Raw genomic sequence first — 21,871 nt, forward strand, 5'->3', positions numbered from 1 at the left:
TTTTGAGTGAGTGGAAGCATTAGTGCTAAAAACCTATGATCCTACTCAACATTTTCATGTAAAGTAATAATAAAAGAGTCAGCCGTTCTAATAAAACCACCCCCTAACTTACTGGTGTCATTGAGATTTGTGCTCTGGGCCATTGCCTACAGATATGTTTGTTTGTATTACAGTAGATTGGTTGCTTCAATAAAAGGAGCTCAATGGATAATATGAAGGATTATGGCATTAAAGCAAAACATAAACAAAAAAGGATCCAACAGTATAAACTAATTTTTGGCTTGCCAATTTAAACATATTATTGTTGCCCTTCATATATGCATGTCTCTATGCCACCATGCCACTAGGCTGATGTCTAGAGTATAAAATGCTGATTCCTTTGTTTGGGGAGAGACTAGGGATGAGTTAGCAGCAGCTAAACATAACACAAGGAATATCAATGGGCTTTCTAGTCAAATTGGTTGGTATTTTAACTTTGTTTCTCTTTTTAGATGTCGAGCATATGAAGACTGCTGTGGATCCAGGTGCTGTGTACGAGCCCTTTCCATTCAGAGACTATGGTATTTCTGGTAGGTATTATCCCATCCATCGATAGACAGATGCTTCATTGATCCTTTTTTTTTCTTTTTGTCCATATTTTTGAGTTGTTGGGGTTCGAGCTGACAAGCAAAACTATCTTGGCTCCACCAGTGTTGCACCACCTAGAAGCCTACACGTGTCCAAATGCCTACTGCACAACCTATCCTGTTCTATATCTCTGTTCACTCCAGTCATGCTTCTCCAGATCAAAATACCCCCTTTAAATAGCACATACATCCATTCACCATACATGGCATCCACAAACTCGCATGCAGATCTGAGCAGGGACGCTCTTATCCTCTGATGTCTCTTAAATGTTCTCCATGAAATCATCTTTGTTTGTTAAGTAACTTTCAAGAGAGCTGGGAAGCTTTTCAGCTCAGCTGTGTAAGATGGTGATACCACTATATTAGTCTTTAAAGGGTTTTCTGTCTGCACAAGGACAGTCTCTGCAAAGTGAAAAAACAAGAAGCGCACCAACCTTGTGCATTACCTCAGTAAACAAAATTTATTAGTAAAGGAATGGTACGCACAAACAGCGAATAAAAACAGGCATGTAAGTCCTCCAAGGGACTTCAGAGACAAGAGGCCAGCGCGAATCCTATCATGGGGGTAGACACTCAGTACAGCTGACGCTTTTCGAAGGTCGTACCTTCTTCCTCAGAGTTGACTGGACTGAGAGTGTATGTTCCCATTTATACCCATAGATTGAAATTCAAATTAAATTTTGGTTACTGAGGTAATGCGCAAGGTTGGTGCGCTTTTTTTTTCACTTTGCAGTATTGTTCGGGCTTCCCCAGCCTTGTTTTGGAGCTGCACGACCTTTCATGCTCTGGTGGTTGTTTCGTTTGGGTTTGATTTCACCTACCCGCCACCGGCCTGGGTCCTGGAGCGCAGGAGGAATCGTATTTTGTCTTCTGTCAAGGACAGTCTCTCTCATTGGAAGACTTTCTCAAACAGTGTAGTCTATCTCAGTAGGACAGTTTTTCATGTATGAGGGCATTCCTTCTCATAACAGTCTCTCCAATATGGTGGTCTCTCACATGGCACCAACAATGTAGTTGCTGTCTGAGATTGGCACTCTCTTACCAGGACAATGTCTCTTTGAAAGGTAGCATCCTTTATGCACTTTCCTTAAAGCTTTACATTTGCAGTATCTCTCATGGGTTTATAAAGCCTAAGCTTAGTAAACAAAAACTTTCTAAAATAATCAGCATAAGGGACATTACTTACATTTAATGCACAGTGTCCCTTGTTCTGGTGCCATCTGTCATAGTGGAAATCTTCAGTGCTATGCCCCCCACCCACGCACACCTAAAGTGGTAATCTTCTGGTGCTGCAGTGGCTAATACCAGATTTGAACCCACGACAGGCACTTACCAAGAATGCCAACTATGCCTACCCTTTCCACCCCCCTACTCCATTCGTAGAAGCTGTACTATAGCTTCCATGAATGAAAAACACTGGAGTAGGCAAACCATTAATTCATCCACCCGTCCTCCCTTTGTAGATTACTTTTCATTCATGGAAGCTATAGTACAGCTTTATGAATGAAGTAGGTGGGTGGAAAGGGTGGGCGTAGTCAGAACTCTTGATGAGTGCCAGTCACAGGTCAAGCACTGGTATTAACCTTTGCAGCACTGAAAGATTACTGTTGTTGAAAGGGGGGAGAGGACTAAAGATTTTCACTATACCAGCTGACACCATCACAAAGAACAGTTTGCATAAAATATAAGTAATGTCCCTTGTGTTGATTTAAATACAACAAAAAATGCTAAACTTAAACTTTAAGTTAGCTAAAAAGGGTATCATCTAAACTCTAAACTTTCAGCATTAATCAATGGCTAATACAGTACTACTGATATAATAAACATTTCTAAACCTACAAGTAGTGTATTATGTATGAATATAAAAATAAACGCATTTATTTCACAAAGATGAGATAACTTTTTTTTTTATGTTCCTCTAGGTTCCTGTTGATGATGGGAGTTCTGTTTTGTTGTGGAGCCGGGTTCTTCATAAGAAGGAGAATGTACCCTCCCCTGCTTGTTGAAGAGCCAACATTTAATGTATCGTACACAAGGCAAACTCCTGGGCCTCCACCAGGTCAGCTATTTACATTCCCCTTTTTGTTTTTAACATACGGTGTTTGATCTTCAAATTGCAATTTAGCAAGAAAGAAAAAAAAATTGGTTAAAACCTGAACAATGGCATTGTATAACAATTTTTCATTAATCAAAACTGTGTGTACATGTTATGAAAACCTTCGGTCTTACTGGAAAGCAGAAACTAGAAACTGTAAAATTATTAAAGTGTTACTAAACCCAGGACCCTGCATTCACTATATCAGGTCTCCCACAGTACACAGAACATGAAAGTGCAATTATTTTAGTAAATATAAACTTCTAAATACCTTTTCTCATCAGCAGTCTTGTGTCTTCTATCAGTGTTCAGCAGAGCACTGGTTAAAGCTTGTAGGAGGAGTCTTCTTTCTGCTCTTGGAGGACGCAAAACCCCTGACCTCTGTCTGGACAGTGCTGGTTGGCCCTGTGCTGATAAAATGCACTCTCTGCCTAAAAAAAAAACCTCTCTAGCAATGCACACTTAAACTGAGCATGTGCATGTGGCTACAGTTCAGTCTGTCTTATCAGGAGATAAAACGTGGCTATTTGAACAAGAGGAGGGGCACAGAAAACAGGATCAAACGGCCTTTTTACTTTTCTGTGAGCAACTCGGCAGAGCAGGTTCCTGAGAGAGGAGCAGTGAAGTGGAGAGAGGATCTGAGGAGTTGAAAGCCAATATCCCTGAGTATCCATGGTCCCTTTCTGTCACTCACAAAGTAATATAATACATTGCAGATGTTCACTAAGAGGTTAAGTGGGCTGAAGATTATGAAAACGAAAAGCAGGACTTCCAAATGCTGGAGAATGGTGAGTGCCCACATCTAAACAACAGGATAAATAATGTTTTAAGTGACAATATGAGTTCTGTGAAAACTGTTCTGTATTTAAAAAGAAGGTAAAAAGTGGCTGAAAGAGGCAGCACCTGGGAGTCTATGGGTGAAAGCGACACAGGAAGAGACTAGTGGATCTAAGAGAGAATAGTAAAAAGGAAGAAAAAGAGGATATCAAGTCCACAGGAGTAATTACATCCCTGTATACCCACATCTTTGTACCTGTATACCCAAAACCCCCTTAAAACACTTACCTAACCCCTTGTCAAAAGTAGAAGGAAGATTAAACGCAAAGAGGGGAACAACTATGAAGAACAGAATGGCAAAAGGAAGATGGGTTAAGACACCCAAAACTACTACGGGAACAATTAAAAACTATACGTCCCTACAGGAGAAATGCCCGGGGGGGAGGGGGGGGGTTCTCTGGAGAGACAATGGGAACCTAACAGTAGACAAGATGTGGAAAATAGCAGTGGAGATCAATCTAGACTGTCAATAGAGACCACAGATTTGAATTTAGGTAAAGAAAAATCAAATAAAGTACGTGTAGAGGAAAAGAAAAAAAGAAGAACAGATAGAAATCCCACAAATGCCAACAAAGACTGATATGGCAGATATGTTTGCGAAGCTAGAACTCTCAATTAAGAATGATATGGCAATGCTGCACAAGGATCTAGGACAGGTGTTAGCTCGAGTGGAAGAAAAAATTGGATAAACATGCACAAGCAATATCTGAATTAAAGGGGCAAATGGAGGAAATGCGAAGTGAACAGAGTAAATTATTATATAAGGTAGAAGACTAGGAAAATAGAATAAAAAACTTGAAGATCAGGGGGCACCCCAAGGAGAAGATTTAAGAAGCTTAATGAATAAGTTACTAAATTCAATACTGGAAAGACCGATAACAGAGCAGCTGTTGAGCAGCTGAGAATACACATAGTACATAGGATAAGAAGGCCCCAAGGAGTGGCTATAGAAACAACAAGAGATGTAATAGTAAGATTCCACTATTACGAAGATAAAGCAAAGATCTGGAAGAAAATGAAGGGAATACCCTCAATGAAATACAAAGGAGCAACCTTACAGATCTATGCAGATATAGCCCCTGAAACAGGGAAAAGGAGAGCTCTGAGACCATTATTAGAACAGATGTGTAAAAAAAATATCCAATACAGCTGGGGTTTCCCAGCATGTTTAATGGGATGGAAAGACGGATGATCAGCTAGACAGAGCTGCAGATACCAGAAATTCTGGGATGGACTGAGGGGACAGAGAGGGGGAGGGAGCAGGAGGAGGAAAGATGGCTATCAATTTCTAAGGGAAGAGACAGTAACAGAGACTCACTGAATGGGAGAAGATAATATCTAGGGAAAAATATATTACCCACTAGAGGGATTAGAACAGGAGTATAATGGAAAGTGAGAGTTGGGGTCTTCTCTTTCGTCTCCCTTTTTTTTCTTCTTCTCTCTGTCCCCCTTCTCTCTGTTACAATATCCAGGACCCCCCCCCCCTTTCTCTCTCAGGCGCTCAGGTTTCTGCCTGAGAGAGGGAGGGGGGGAGGGGGGAGAGACGGAGGTTGATTGAAAGATATAATATAGGCGGGATAAATGGAGGCCAATACACTTTTGGACCCACACTCCAAAAGGGGTTGGGGAGAAGGGATGCGTGCATAGACAGAGCCTTACCCCAATTCGAGTGATCGAGGACGGGAGGTATCCCACAATGGATCCAAAGGCTATAGATGAGCCATAGGTTTTTTAGGGAAGGGGGCAGGGGTGAGGGGGGGTGGAGGGGCAGAAAGGGAGGGAAGAAAGAAGGATAACAGTCTAGGAGTTTTCAGCCAGGTCAGTCGTATCATATCTAAAAAGTAGAAGGAAAGGGAAAAGGGATGGAAGAAGAAAAGATAATTAACATTATAACATACAACGTAAAAAGATTAAATACCCCGGTGAAAAGACATAAGGTTTTAAGGGAAATGGGCTAACGTTCAATGGACATAGTGTTTTTACAAGAGACACACTTATCTCACAATACAAGAATTCGATTACAATCAAAAAATTATCCAGTTTGCTATTACGCTGATTCTCCAATAAAACAAGCTAAAGGGGTAGCTATAGGGATGGCGACAAATATAAGATTCACTATTGAATATAGAATGGTGGGTCCAGAAGGGGGAAATTATATGAAATGGAATGTACATTTGCAAAGACTTATAGCCCAAATAAGAATCCAACTAGGTACCTAGAAGATATATTGAGGAAGTTGAATGGATTTTAAGAAAGGGAAACTGATTATGGCAGGGGATTTCAACTTTTGTATGGATCACAAATTGGATTCATTATCACATGTACGGAGGGATGGAGGTAAGGGTTTCAGACAAATAAAAAAGAAATTACATCAACACCAATTGGTAGACGCATGGACAATAAAATATCTAGGTGTAAAGGACTATACGTTCTATTCCTCAGTACATGCAATATATTCTAGATTGGATTATATAATGATAGAACATAGATTGTGGGAGTCATTGATCAAATCCAATATAGAAGTTACATCATTGTCAGATCATGCACCAGTTACAATAAAGTTGAAAGTGGGGAACGAACAAAGTAAAAGAGCTGCATGGAAATTAAATGAAACACTTATACAAGATCAGGAGACGGAAGTAAGTATACAAAATGAAATAGAGCAGTACTTCCAATTAAATGAAATGGAAGGAGGTCTGAATCGCTACGGTTTGGGAAGCCCATAAGGCATACATAAAGGGGGATCCTGATTTCCATAGGGACAGAAAAGAAGAAAAAACAATGGGAAAAGATAAATATAGTAATATAGGAATTATACGAACTAGAGCAAAAACATAAAGAAGGGATGGAAACCGTAATACATCAGAAGATAATATTAAAAAGAGTAGAACTAAGTAATCTAATGGAACAGGAGACAAATAAGGCTTTTAATGTGGTGCTAAAAAAAAGATATCAGTGGGGAAATAAATCCGGGAAATATCTGGCCAGGAGGATAAGGAAGAAGAAATCAATGAATTATATAGAAAATATCAGAGGTAAATCAGGGAAAATAGTATATTCAACTAAACTAATTGTGAGTACATTCCAGAAATACTATAGCTCCCTTTATGCATTGACCTCAAAGATGCCAAGAGAACTGGAGGAGGATAGAAATAAAAAAATCCAGACTTATTTAGAGACAGCCGCACTACCTAAATTAGAGGATGAAAGATTGAGAATGTTAGATAGTCCAATAACACAAGAAGAGGTGCTTGAAGCTCTTAAGAGTACACAAACGGAAAAGCCCAGAGCCAGGCGGGTACACTGTAAGAAATTACAAGAAGTTTAAAGAACAATTGATCCTGAAAATATGCGCATATATGAATGCAACAGTGGAGTAGTGGAGGAAACACAAATAAGAAAAGAATCACTATTAGCACATATAACAATTATCCCTAAAGAAGGCTTATTACAATGTGCCAGTTATAGGCCAATAGTGGTATTGAACACAGATACAAAATTATATGTAAAAATCATTGCTAATAGGATGAAAGATCTAACGTCGGAGTGGATCCACACAGATCAAGTAGGGTTTATACCAGGGAGAGAAGGAAAAGATAATGGTTTGAAGTCACTGCTATTGCTACAGAAGAGTAGGAAGGAGGGGTCCCCAATCTTATTCCTGTCAATAGATGCTGAAAAAGCATTTGACAGAGTAGACTGGGGATTCATGATGAGTACCATATTTTTCGTTCCATAAGACACACTTTTTTTCCCACAAAAAAGGGGGGAAAATGTCAGTGCATCTTATGGAGCGGCCGGTCCGGTATTTCTACAGCCGACACCGTGTCAGAATACCGGGCTGGCTGATCAGCTCTTCTCTGCAGCAGGACCTTACCTGTTCCTCGGTCCAGCACTGTACAGTCTTCCCGCATCTTTAGTTTGGGCACCCGGCTGTGACAGCTTGGTGCCCACTGTGCTTTGTGAATGGCCCGGCGTCTTCTGGGACCTGTCATGTGTCCCAGAAGACGCCGGACCATTCACAAAGCGCACCGCTTCTTGCGCATGTGCAGTGTGCACCCGGCTATCATAGCCAGGTGCCCACACTAAAGGGAGGACAACTCTGCGGAAGTGGGAGAGGGTACCTGTCAAATTCAGGTACCCGCTCACCCTCCCTACCCAAAGGTCCACAGTCTCTTGGTCATCCCCTGTACTGTCTGCAGTCTCTTAGTAATCTCCTGTACTGTCTGCAGTCTCTTGGTCATCCCCTGTACTGTCTGCAGTCTCTTGGTCATCTCCTGTACTGTCTTCAGTCTCTCGTCATCTCTTGTACTGTCTGCAGTCTCTTGGTCATCCCTTGTACTGTCTGCAGTCTCTGGTCATCTCCTGTACTATTTCCGCAGTCTCTGGTCATCTGTACTGTGTCCGCAGTCTCTGGTTATCCCATGTACTATGTCCGCAGTCTCTGGTTATCTCCTGTACTATGTCCACAGTCTCTGGTCATCTCCTGTACTGTGTCTGCAGTCCATTAGTTCAGAATTTTTTTTTCTTGTTTTTCTCCTCTAAAACTTAGGAGTGTCTTATGGTCAGGTGCTTCTTATGGAGCAAAAAATACGGTACTTTAGAAATAATAGGTCTAGGACCAAAAATGATTAAATGGGTTAAATCTCTATATAGTTACCCCTCTGCAGCAGTAAAAGTTAATGGCTCATTATCAGAGCCGTTTGATTTATATAATGGAATGAAACAAGGGTGCCCACTTTCACCACTATTATTTGTTTTATCTTTAGAGCCTTTGCTAGCAACAATAAGGCAGAGTGTAGATATAAAGGGGCTTCAAATTGCAGAAATAGAACATAAAGTAGCAGCGTACGTGGATGATATGCTGTTTTATGTAGCAAATCCTAGATTAACATTACCAAACCTTATGAGATTGTTAAAACACCATGAAGAACTATCAAATTTTAAAATCAATCTTTCAAAATCAGAGATAATGGATATCAATATCCCAAAGGTAGAAAAGCAGTCCTTGCAAGAGAAGTTTCCATTTACTTGGAGGGACAAAGAACTTAACTATTTAGGGGTAAAGCTGACTCCATCACTTAGGAATATATACCAGATAAATGATATACCATTATTAAATGAGATTAAGAAGGAGTTGAGAAAAACCTCAATCAGATCCTTTTCCTGGTTAGGACGAATAAATATAATAAAGATGGTGATAGTTCCTAAACTTTTATCTAAAATCCAAATGCTCCCAATCTACTTATCGCAAATGTATTTTAGAATCTTAAAGAGAATGATAACAAAATACATGTGGGCAAACAAAAAACCTACGGTGAAGTATGGCCTTTTTACACAGTGCAGAGGATTAAACCCTTAGGTTCCACAGTGAGTATAACAAGCATGCTTTACTGCATATACAGACTGATTTTACCGTTGTGGGTTTAGTAATACTTTAAATAACCAATTATCAATTCAAAGGGAAACTGGCGTAAAAGAGATAACAGGACTGCCATTGTTGACTAACATCTGAAAAAGTTTGTTGTCACGGTAATCCTCTGGCTATGATACTTACGGATATACTGCTCCATAAAAAGGATGCAGACAGTAATATGATAAAGTCAAAACTTCTGACCTGAATACTTGTTCCAGCTCATTGACCACACCTAATTTCATAACTGAGTCCAGGACACTAGCAGCAGGATAGCAAGGAAGCTAGCCATTGCCTACACATTTTCTTCTTAATTCTTTCATGACAGACGTACTTGAAATCTTTTCCTTGCAGTTGGTAAAAAGCAATATTGTACTCGACACATTGAAGAAAGTTGTATATGTCCAACTTTTCCACTACATCATGCCAACGGAAAGCACAGCTTACATTGAATTCAATGGGGAAATTCTTATTGTGTTATGGAGCAGAGATACATGTACATGTAACTTTTCTTGTTATTTACCTGGCTGTCATGCTGATATAAAGGCTTCAAAACATTCAGTGTCACGGACCAGGCACAGTTATGCATATTTGATGTTCTGACGCTTAAACTATGGCAGCTGCTTGCTTGTTCCAGGTCAATGACTCAAAGCCCAACTTAAAGTGGTTTTAAAGACAAATTTCTTTTACCTCGATGCACTCTCTGCATTAAAGTAAAAAACCCTTTAACAGCAGCTACTGCAGCACCCCCCCCCCCTTTGACTCAGTGCTGTCCTGTCTGCAGCATCACTTTGCTCCTGCTCCTGGTCTCACAGGATTTGCTGATAGCAGTGGCAGATATTGGCTCCTACTGCTGTCAATCATATACTGTGGGAGGACGAGCTGAGCTGCATTGTGTTTATAGATGCATACAACCCAGCTCAGGATTGAGTCTGCATGTCTGCCCCATAGCAAGCAGTTTGCTATGGGGGCAGATGGAGAATGAGAAGAGGAGGGGACAAGATCGCTGGTGAGGGACCCCAGAAAAGGAGGTTTGGGGCTGCTTTATGTAAAAACATTGCACAGAGCAGGTAAATATCACGTTTTCCATTTCTAGAAACAAAAATTAGGTTTAGAACTCCTTTAAGTCATAGAAAGATACATTTAGTAAGATATACTTTGCATTAACAACCCCCATTGTCATTGTCTTATCTCCATTTCCAGTAGGCACCAGAGTCTGATCGTGCTGTTCAGTGCTCTCTGATTCGGTCAGATACACCTCTGCACTATAACTGAACGTAACAAGACACAAAAGGCACAATGCGGTGTAAACATTGGAGTGATCGATTGTTATATTCTCACCCCTAAATCTCATTTAGTTGGGATTTACACCTACTTTCAAACACAAGATGCTATAAAGTAATACATGTCTTACCCCAGCTCCTAAATCAGTATCTTAGATAGCAAAAGGGTTCCTCGGTAAAAGAAACCTGGTGCAACAATCAAACAACAGATCACTATCTTTTAACTATGAGCTGTTCTAATTTTTTTTTATTTCAGGACCTCAGCAGCCAGGGATGCCCTACTACTCAGATCCAGGAGGAATCCCAACTCCTGCTCCCTCTTTTCACATGCAGCCGAACTCACCACAAGGGAACCCAGCATTTCCACCTCCCCCTTCTTACTACAACACACCTCCACCACCCTACGAGCAAGTGGTGAAGTCTTGCAAATGAAGCAATTTTGCACTTGGCGATAATTTTTCATAAAATTGACTTTTTACAATTGTTTCCACTTCACCATGAGGAGGACTATCCCTTGGCATGATACTTGCTCTGCTGGCATCAAAGCATTGTGTGCCTTGGCCGGGCCCAGGAAATGGAACAAATCTTTCTAGAAAATGGTTGCAGTATGAACAATTCTCAACTGTTTGTTAACCTTCTCAGCACAAGCATGGGGTTTGAAGAATAAATGCACTCCTCCATTGCTGAAAAGGCTTCTTCTTCTTTTTTTTTTTTTTACACATTCATGGTATGTGGTTCTTTCATTGTAACAATGTTGGTGGTGTGCAGTACATATCTTTGCCTATTATACCTGAGAGTGCAAGCAGATTTAAGCAGTATGTACATTTAAAGTCATGTTTTTCATGGAAACCATTTTTGGATAACTTGTCGTTCTCATCCCGATTACATAAAAAGTAGAAGCTGCAAGTAAAATGTTGTATGAGGAGACACCTGTAACTCTACAATTCCATTTGAAAAGGAAACTACTATGTTTGAGACGGGTGTCGGGCTTTTTGCACAAATAAAAACTTCTGGCACATCAAAATTGACTCACATTAATTGATGCTATCCTAATGTTGGTTTTATTCTGAAGAAGCCCTCTAGCAGAACACAACACAAATGCTAAATATTCCATTTGATTGGTCATTAACATCTGGCTAGTTTTGATGCTCCTAGTGCTCAATGTTCTGCTTTTTGCCTGTGTTTGGCCAGCAGCAATTCTGAAACCTCTCATTGACAGCAAGAATTCTAGACAGTCTTCTCAGCAAGTTACTATATGTAATGTAATTCAGTTCACTGGAGCCAGTAATTTTGTAGCAGATTTTGATCTTATTAAAACGCTGTTCGGTAGATCTAGGCAAGGTCTTGCTGGGGCTAATAAAAAGATACCAGCTAAAACCTGATAAGATAGCTGAAATTTGTAGTTCTGTAAATAAAAAGTTTAAAGAAGTGTGTGTAAAGGTTATAAAGTAATTATGTGCAAGCCCAAATGATTAAGTAATCATATAAAATATAGCAATGGTTATTATTATTATTGCTTATTATTTTTACTGACTGCTAGGCCATGTCTTTCAATATTTGCTTGTTGCCGTGTTGGGATGGCTTAGATCAGCCTTCCTCAACCATTTCTACACAGAGGAATCCTTGAAATGCACTTTCCAGGATTGGGAATCCCCTGATAAAAGTGACTATATCTACTACTCCTGATACATTAGTTTGATGGCCATTGGAAAGAATGCTCCTTAAACTTGGGGTCATTAGGAAGAATTACCCTATATAGGTAGCTAAAAAGATCAATGGTGTCAGTGGGAACATATCTGAAAGGCAGAAATTGCTTATTGCTCAAGGAACCCTTAGAAACCACTAGAGGAACCCTAGTTCAGAAACCATGTCTTAGACTAAGACTCTGAAATCTGGTATGAAGAATGAGATAGGTAGCTATTAAGGACAGGGTAGTTACCTGGAAAATATGGTTGTACTCCATTGAACCACTAGAGGCTACCATGAGTATGTCCATCCCATACAAATAAATGGGCCATGGTGCGCATGGTCAATGTTAAGAGGGGAATTCTTTGCAAAGGCATGTTTCTTTGCCAGCATGTTCACACAGCTCACATTGCTGGTACATGGCTGAAGGTATGTAACTGTGAGGGGAGGAAAGGATGACTTCACCAAAAAGGTATAAGGCTAAAAGGTCATTCCCCACACTGCTGCAAATTCTGTACATAGCACCAGTCTCTTGTAGTGCACTATGTTGAAAGCTGTTGATTTAGGAATACATTATGTTAAGATTGGTGACAGTATTTTCACAATTCACACTCCCAGGTACCACAGAGAAAGATCGGTCTCTAAGGGAGCCCATCAAAAATTTGCCATGGAGCCCCATGATCTGCAGTTACACCCCTACTTAGGTTTACATTCACTTTTGTGATAAATTATGTATTTGAGTTTGATCAGTTCATTTTTCAGATCATATTTGTTTTTTGGGTGTGATATTTTGTAACTCATATGCTAAAAAATATAGTTTGTTAGCAGGGGTTTGCTGCAAAGGAAGAGGAATATAGCAAAAATATAGAGCTAGGGTAGGCAATGCCTCTATCACAATATACCAGTATGTTATTAGACCTGATTCACACTGTGCGGGTCAGTTGTGGGTGCAGGAATTGCATCTTTTCCTGTACCCACAGCCACCTGCAGCCGAATCATGCTGCTCTTACGGGATGCGTGGGGTTCTGAATGGCACCCCCACGCATCTCAGTCCACAGTGTGATCGCAGGTGCAGGAACTGCAGGGAAATCGCATGGTCAAAAAGACCATGTGATTTCCCTGCAGATGTGTTTTTGAAAAGGTGCATGAACCTTTTTTGTGTGGGATACATGGCATAGCAGCCCATTCAAATGAATGGGCTGCCGGGGCCAAGCAAACACGGGCTGCACGGCCCGCACTAGTGTAAACCGGGCCTGATATATCCTGGCCCTGCAGTTTTGAACTGCTGGAAAAATCTAGGTACCCTGGACACTAGCTAAAGCTCAAGGAACATACAAAGGGGCAGAAAGGCATGTACAGAAATGTCCTTAAGTGGTGTACAGCATTCAATGTGATGTCAATCACATGCATACTATTCAGTACTTTTAAAGGGAATCTATTCTGAAAGAAGCATGCTTGCAGTGATTGTAGCCATATTAATGCACTTGCAACAAAAATGATGGAGTACTGTCTGTGATACTTTTTTCATTTGCACTAACATTAAGATTTTCAGGAAAAGATTTCGGGGTATACACTCTTCAGGGAAAACCTCAATAAAATGTATCTTTCCTACTTAAAGTGGTTGTAAACCTCAGATATGAAATATGAACATAGCATGTCCTTCTATAGTGTGTACTTGTCTCAATTAAGAGCACAAAGTGTCATTTCTGTCTGCTGCTTCTTTTCTCTGCTATCAGCATGAATAATTTCTGACAAGTTTTCCTGACATCAAAAGAAAAATGGTGACAGGGGAGGGACCTCCAGCAGATTGACAGTCTCAGTTCTGTTCCTGATTGCTGTGTGAAGGGGGGTGTCCCCTCCAATCAGCTCTCAGACCTCTCTTCACTGAGCTCTGCAGAGTATAACTTTGGATCTCTGCCCCTTTTTTTTTCTGAACGTTGGCACACTTTATAAATTCTGGACTTTGGATGTAGAAAAGAGAATACTGCAGATAAACAGGTGCAACTTGTGTAGGAGGATTTGTTTCACCCTGTGTATCACATGAGGCCAGTATTTCACTGGTTATATGTAAGGGTTTACAACCAATTTAAAACTATTTTTTCCAAGGCAAAAATCAAATATCGCTTTTTTCACAGCAGATTGGTAGTATATACAGAATCTGTATCTACATTTCTTGTTTTGTCTTCCTGTAACATAGAGAAATGAATGACTCTCATCCTCAGTGGGACACTATAAAATGCATGCTTTCTGCTCTTCTGCTGACACTCTTAGGGCTAGTTTACATGAGCCTCGCTCTCCAAAGAGTGACCTGTGGCAGTTTGCTTTTTCAGACTTTTTCACAGGCGTTGAGAAGGCATTGCATTGCCTTCCTATACCAAGAAGGCAAAGAGATTAATACAAAGAGAATGAAATGTTACTGAGTAAACAGGTGCATATCAAAACTTTAAAAAACGGGTTCTGAAGGTTTTTATTTCCCCTGGATACAAAATTAACAAATGAAAGAGTTTGATGTGCATCCTACATTGCAACAAACTAGGGAACCTCATAGATTTATAAACTTCTACAGCAGTTTGAATTTTACATGGATATACTGGAGTTAAATCTTGAATGTAGAAATTCATTCCCAGCTGTATAACATGCAGTATTAATATGTGCTTGCTCTTATCTGAAGTGAGATTTGTGTGTAGCCTGATATAGGAATATGCTGAGCCAAGCTTCTTTGTCTGGTCTAGAAAATGACTCTGCTAAAAGAGAAACAACATCACTGCTTGGATTATATTCTTGACAGCCTGTGAGCAGAATCATTTTTTCAGTTTCAGTCCCAGTGGCAGCCACTATAGAGGAATGAAAGCTGAACTGCAATATGTGAAATTCTGTACCCTTTCTCCGACTCACTTTCACCATTTTATACATAAAAAGGTTGCATACTGACAAGCTTTACCAGTTTGCGTGAATACATTTCTGACATGTCTCAATCTCAGCAGTACCATTCTTCAAAAAAGCTGAACCTTTCATCATTAAGTGTAGTCTTTATGCTCCAGTCAAGTGCCTAGACCTAAGCTGAAATGATGTGACCAGTCAGCTGCAGGCAGGAGGAAGCATTTTCTCAATCTCCCCTGACTGGGTTCCCAACACCGCAGTTGTCCATGACTGCAGCCACCAGCAACTCTTTGTGCTGGAAGGGGGGATTTATGCTAGGAGGAGAAATTTGGGAGAGGAGATGTTTGTTGGGAGGAGGAATTTTGAGAACAAGAATTTGTGCTGGGAGGGTGGATTTTAGCAGGAGGTAATTTGTACTAGTAGGAGAGAGTCATTCTTGCATTTTGGGGGAGAATTTGGCTTGCAGAGGAAATGTGTGCTTGGAGGTTGAGCTTGCAGATTAGTGCCTATTTTTTTTGTTTTCGGGAGGGAGGATTTTTGATGAAAAGGGAAAGTGGGGAGAGTATTGCCTGTGAGGGAAGGGATTTACACTTTTTTGACCCATGCACACCCATGGGGTCATACGCCCCTGATTCCTGAACTCTGTTTTGTACTCCTGACCCCCACACTCGATACATTACATACCCTGACCCATGCTTATATACGGTGACCCTTGGGAGATGGCAAAATCCTGTGTTACATTTATATATTATTGAGCTTGAATACACCTAACATGTAAAATATGTGATGATAAGTGTCACTTAAGATCTGTCCCTGGTAGACTCCAATGTATTTGAGAAATATGATCCAGTTTATCTGTTATGTCACATTCACACATTCTCCCTGCCTATGAAGGTTCTTATTACCCAGGCCATGATATATCTAATAGTAGTCACATTCAGCTGGACGTGGTTAAGACATTTTGTAGCTTGTCCAAGCCATCAATTCTAATGAGTGTCTGGAAAACACTCGAACATTTATATTCACACAGCTGACACCTTGATCCAATTACCGTGAAAGGCAGTTGCTATTTGACAAAATGAAAATTGTGCAACCACAATGTTCTAGTTACTAGTTAAAGCTTTGGTAGAGATGTTCAGCATTATATGTGACAGACAAATGGTGTTGAAGGCTCCCAACCTTGTTCAATGATGGTTGTTCCAACTTGATGAGGATGGCCTGTTGCATGCCCATTGTGAATAAAAATGTACACCTTAATATCCACAAAAGAATATCCCTTTTTCTTATGGTGTAGGACATCTGCTGAGTCTTGGCCTTGAGAATTTGCCCTCGTATGTTGGGCCACTCATTTGTTGAGAGGTCCTTCTGTGCCCAATGTACAGGTCTTTGCATTCCTCTCTATACTGCATTGCATATACCAAGTTACTTTTCTTGTGGCTGGGTGTTGGGTCTTTTGAATTTTATCGCTGGGCTTGAAAGACTTAAGGATGCAATGTTTGTTAAAGCTCCTGCATTTTTCTGACACTCCAGCTACATACGGGCTGACTATACTAATTTGGTGTTCTGCTCCTGCTCCCTGTTCAGTGGTCCTCTGTTCTTGTTTCACCAAAATCCCAGTCTGAGCAGTCACAAACTTTCAATGCACTCCTGAGATGTCTATGTACTTGTCTTTAGGCTCTGTGTTTGCTGTTACCATTTCAGACAGAAGCTGCAGATTTCTAGTATCCCCCAGTCTGTGTTCCAGTTGATGGGGGTAGTCAAAACACAGAAACTGGTCTGTGTTCCTTGTTTACTGTAGTCTTCATTGTCTAAGTTATTCCCCTTCCTTGACATGCAACACACAGTTAAAAAAGGCAATTGTTGTTACACGGGAAGAGGTGCTTTTTGTAGAAACAATAGATTACTCACAATGACCGCAAGGACCGCAAGATTTTTTTCTTTACCCTTTCCATAATTTAATTCCAAATGATAATATATTTCTAAAGGGAATTCCATTTTGAAATACAATGGTACAAACTACTCATGTGTCACACAGGGTATGGAAAAGTCAAGGTGAAACTGGCTGAATAAAAGGTCTTGTTCAAGAGGAAAATCCGGTATTTCCAATTTGGAAATACTTCAAATTACAAACTATCATCTGGTGGTAAATCCAGTATCATTGCAATCTTGGAAAAAAACCTGGAGAATCCTGAGATGGCAGGCAATATATAGTCAAGAAAAAAATTATATTTCAAGGTCAGAAAATAGTTTGACTCAAATTGTGGACTGCTAAATATAAAAAATCTAAAGACAAGATGTTTAAAGCTTGGTCCATGTATTGCTGAACAGTCTGTCAAAAACACCAATCTGATTTGAAGGTTATAACATGCCCCCTTCTTTGGTGCGTAAAGTTTGCAACCTTCCCAGAGGAAACAGCTTGTTTATATGTATCTGACTAAATAACTGACAATGCAAAGCAGAGAGCAGTCCTGCAGTTGACATACTCATTCAGTCCAGGTTCAGCCTGATCCATGGCCATTGCAACCACTATATACAGAATATCCAATTGGCCTCTTTGGCCTTAGCCAAACAGTTCCTGCTCCTGAGGTTGACCTGGCATACACTATTTGCCGGTAGGTGAATGAACTATAATTTCTGTTTACAAGAAAGCTGTCTAAGCTTTAGCTATGAATTCTTCTAAAAGGTTAAACTGAATAAAGTGTTTTTCCTGATGAGCACACATTTTCTCATTAGCTTTACAGTACTTCTTACTAAACTGGGAAGTCTAAGGTAGTAGCATTATCTGATATAGTAACTGAAACTGCTGAGGACTCTGATGAGGGTAAGCTAAGCAAATTTACAATTATGTCTGACATTGCATTCCTTAGTAACATTTTCTTGACCTTGAGTAGATGAGCTCACCCAGTCTTGATGCATTGATGATAGAAGTCAAAATTCTTTCAATCATGAAGGAAGCCATCATTAACTCTATGGGATCCAACCAGGCCATCATACAACATAGTGTTCACACTGCATTACTGATGCATACATCCCAACAGCCTTAGATTGTGCAGGACTGTCCCACAATTTCACCCTACTCAGGCTGTCCTGTATACTTCTGCACACTGTGGCCACAGCTCATTCATATGTAAATAATCCATGCTATTCATTCATAAGGAAAGTTCCTCCTCAGCTTCAGTCGCAATGTACAGCAGAGGGAAGGGCCTCTTGTTGCTGCTGCATCTCTATGTGGAATCAGGTGAATAAACCTACGAGGGGAGATCAATATTGTGCATTACTGACTTCTGACCCCTACACTGTATCACTCATTGCTGATCCTTGCATGTATGCTCTATGATACACAATCATGACCCCTGCGCTGTGTGCATTATGCACTTATGATCCCTGCATGAAAGACACTATGTTGTACATTTCATACTCTGTACACTGCACTCTGTACACTGGGCTTTATATGACATACTTCTGACCACTTTACGCAAAGTACTGTACATTACTCCTGAAGTTCTTCTTTAACCACCTGCCACCCAGGCCAATTCTGACATTTCTATCATAAAAGTAAAAATTGCCTTTTTTTTGCTAGAAAATTACTTAAAAAAAAAAAACGTATATTTTTTAAGCAGAGGCCCTAGAGAATAAAATGGTGGGTATTGCAATTTTTTATTTTTTTTGCCACACAGTATTTGCACAGTGGTTTTTCAAACACAAATTTTTGGGGAAGATACACTTAATACACTGAATTGTGAACACAAACAAACACAATATAATACCCTGTTTTTTTGGTAAAATATAAAAGATTATGTAACTCAAAGTAAATAGTTACCAAACATGTCTCGCTTTATAATTGCGCATGCCCGTGGAACAGTGACAAATCACAGTACATTAAATTATCCCATGTGACGCTTTAAAAGGCTTGGCATTACAGGAGATCTGGCTCTAGAATTATTGCTCTCCCTCTAACATTCATGGCGATACCTCACGTGTGGGGCGATCGCCGGACATATACATATGCGTGTGGAACAGATGTGCATGTTTGCATGTGTGCATTTACATTTATTTTTTTACACTGTCCCTTAAATTTTTTTAATATCAACTTTATTGCTATCACAAGAGATGAATAACATTGTCATGGAAACCACCGTGATCTGGGCCCTTGGAGGGGCCTAGAGGCCAGCTTCCTTCCCACTAACTATGGATCCAAGGCTAAGAAGACCCCCCTCTTGGGGTTACAAGGAACCTTTTCCCCAAGAGGATTATACCACTTCCCTGGGTACCTGGCTAGCCATTGATTATACCAGCTACCCTTTTCCATGTAATTAGGGCTGGAGGGACTGTTTCTGGAGGAGTGAATTTCAGCATATGTGGTGATAATCTCTCACTTTGTATAATCAGCTCCAGAGTCCAGACTGCCAGGTACCAGGAAGGAATCCATTGTTTTCTTGTGGTTGATTGTTTATGTAATATAATTTTCTCCTCGGACTTGTAATGTGTGCCATACCTGTCTAGGAGGAAGTTTTTTTTTTATAAATGCTGTGCTATTTGTTAATAAAGTAATTCCTGTTTTGCTCCAACATTGATGCTGTCTGATGCTTGGGGTACATTTGCTATATTCTAGTTCCAGAGTGGAAGAAGCTGTAGTTTGGCAGAGATACCCAGTTGGGCTGTCAGGCAGTCTGTCACATTTGGTGGCAGCAGTGGTATCTGCTTCCTCTGTAAGGGCAGTGCAAACCACCACCAGGACCAAGTGTCAGCTGATATCAGAGAAGTGTTCCAGGAGCCGGTTGCCATGGAAGCAGAGTTCCAGTGGCGATAGTAAGAGATGATCACTCTGTACGGAAAGTCTGGTTCTGCCAGGGTGTGCTGGATGTGGTCTGCCGGGAGCTCTGAAGGGAGGCTCTCCAAGTGGAGCAAGACTATTATGGAAAGGTCCTCCCTATGCCCATGGATGAGTACTGGCTGTAGCTGAACTTGCGTATACTGTCCCTAGGACAGCATCCTCGGAAAGAATGGCTGACAGAGCTGGATAGGATGGTCCAGACGGAACTGATGATGGACAATGGGTATTAAGCGCTGCAATGGCATGCCACCAAAGTGTGTTCATGGCTGGAGAACAACAATCCCATAGAAGGCTATGACTTTTATGGCCCGGGATTGATATTTGAGGTGCTTCAGAAGGATCCAGTTCGGTAGTGTAGTGAAGTGGAGATGGGAGGATATCCAAGATTTTAGAGAGTTGGAACTTCCCAGTGAGCTCGGATTGAGCAGTGACTTTGACTTTATAGTTACAGAAGAATGGGAGCTGGAACAGGCATATAGAAGACTGTTCAATGAAGCTCAACAGTATGCCCCAGCACCCATGGATGTTATGGATTATGAGACACCCACCGAAACACTGGCACTGGGCCTGAGTTCCACCAGCCCTTGCCCTGGATTTTCGGCAATTCCGGAACAGCAAGGAGAGGAGGAGGTCATCCTCACTCCCCAGTGGCAGTCCGCTATGCAGCGATGGGAGGAATCTGTCCTCACTTCCCAGCAGTAGTCAGAGGTGCAGGGAGGGGAGGAACCCTTTCCTGCTTCCCAGCGACAGGCCAAGAACAAGGGAAAGGAGGAAGTTGTTCTCCCTCTCCAGCAGTAGTTAGGAGTCCCAAGAGAAGATGAAGTTGTCCTCCTACCCCAACCGCCAGCCAGAGTGGAGGATGTGGGGTCCCCAGTATATAGGTACACAGTCTGGCTGAAGAAAGACATAAGTCCATCCAGTTCAACCATTTAAAAAAAAAAAACGCTGGCATCAGAGCAGTGCCACCAAGCTCTTATTAGCACTGGAAACAACTCCGGAACTCTGGTGAGCTGGGGTAAGTGGCCCACTCTCCAGTGACAGGCTGACGTAGTGAAGCTCCTATTCCCCACTGAAGTGCTGAAACCGGACTGAGCGTCCACAACCTCTGCCCCATACCTACAGAGACACGGGGACCTCAGGGAGAAGCAGTCATCTTTGCTTCTCCCCAGCAACCAAGGCAGGAAATCACGTGGACAGAAAATGTGGATTTATACTGCCCGACTAACGCTGGTCCAGACCAGTTGGGGGTCTGCGGCCTGGGTAGTCTACCTTTGGGGGGGCGAATGTCCGGAAACCACTGTGACCTGGGCCTTTGGAAGGGCCTAGGGGACAGCCTGTTTCCCTTTGACTATGGACCCAGGACTAAAGAGATCCAGGAAACCTTTTCCCCAAGAGGGTTATATCACTTCCCTGGGTACCTGGCTGGCCGTGAATTATACCAGCTACTCTTTCCATGAAAGTAGGGCCGCAGGGACTGTTTCTGGGAACGTGGGCTCAGACTCTTGCTTGTGGCACAGTCATTAAAGCATATTTTGTCTGAAAAAATTCTGTGGCAGATGTGTGCTGTGTATACAATAAGTAGGCATTGCAGTACTAAGGTCAGAAAGGTCAGAAGAAAATACAGTGTTTCTCACTGTATTCTCTGCAAGAGCTGTTGGGCTGTCATATTAAAAACCAGACAGTACTAACTAGCTAAACAAATACATAAACAATCTTTATGAATGAACTATGCCTTCTTGGATGTGATCTCTCCTTATTATGATCTTTTAGTCCCAGGTGAGACTCTTATCAAAGCTGATACAGGTATATCTGTAAACCACAGCCACTTGTCACCTAGGTCTGCTACACAAGCCATATTCTGCACTTTTAAAAAAAATTGTCCCTCTTTGTCAAATTCAAACGTTGAATGGTATGTTGATGTGCACCCTGATGTAATTGGTGCTGCATGTTCAATCATATGATCAGATCAGAGTCACTTGTACACAAATCCTACTAGATTAAAATAAACCTATATGGATACACAAATGTGTTTCCTTTTACATTGAAAATGTTTGGTTTATATACTGTATGTCCTACAAATGTTACTTTTTTACAGCTAAACACCTTTCAGAAGCATCAAAACAAAAGCTGTGCAAAGATTAAGTTAAAGCAGCCATGGTGCGAGTAGACTAGGCCTGTCTCCTGCCAGCATCCTACAGAAAAAAAACCCTACTTGTC

The 21,871-nt window shown here is 41.1% G+C and overlaps 1 protein-coding gene across 1 annotated transcript in view; it reads left to right on the forward strand.

Moving 5' to 3' along the window:
- VOPP1 (VOPP1 WW domain binding protein) overlaps nt 1-11,278 on the forward strand; it is a 154,491-nt gene extending 143,213 nt beyond the window's left edge. The window contains exons 3-5 of the mRNA XM_089687260.1: nt 492-569; nt 2,549-2,685; nt 10,511-11,278. Of these exons, the coding sequence (XP_089543386.1) occupies nt 492-569; nt 2,549-2,685; nt 10,511-10,686 (391 nt within the window). The 3' untranslated portion in view covers nt 10,687-11,278. The remainder of the gene's footprint in view (nt 1-491; nt 570-2,548; nt 2,686-10,510) is intronic.
- Nucleotides 11,279-21,871: the final 10,593 nt, after the last annotated feature.

This window comes from Staurois parvus, unplaced genomic scaffold, assembly GCF_062004578.1.
Source record: "Staurois parvus isolate SC_StPar_1 unplaced genomic scaffold, SC_StPar_1.0 ptg000020l, whole genome shotgun sequence".
In the NCBI taxonomy this organism is placed as follows: domain Eukaryota; kingdom Metazoa; phylum Chordata; class Amphibia; order Anura; family Ranidae; genus Staurois; species Staurois parvus.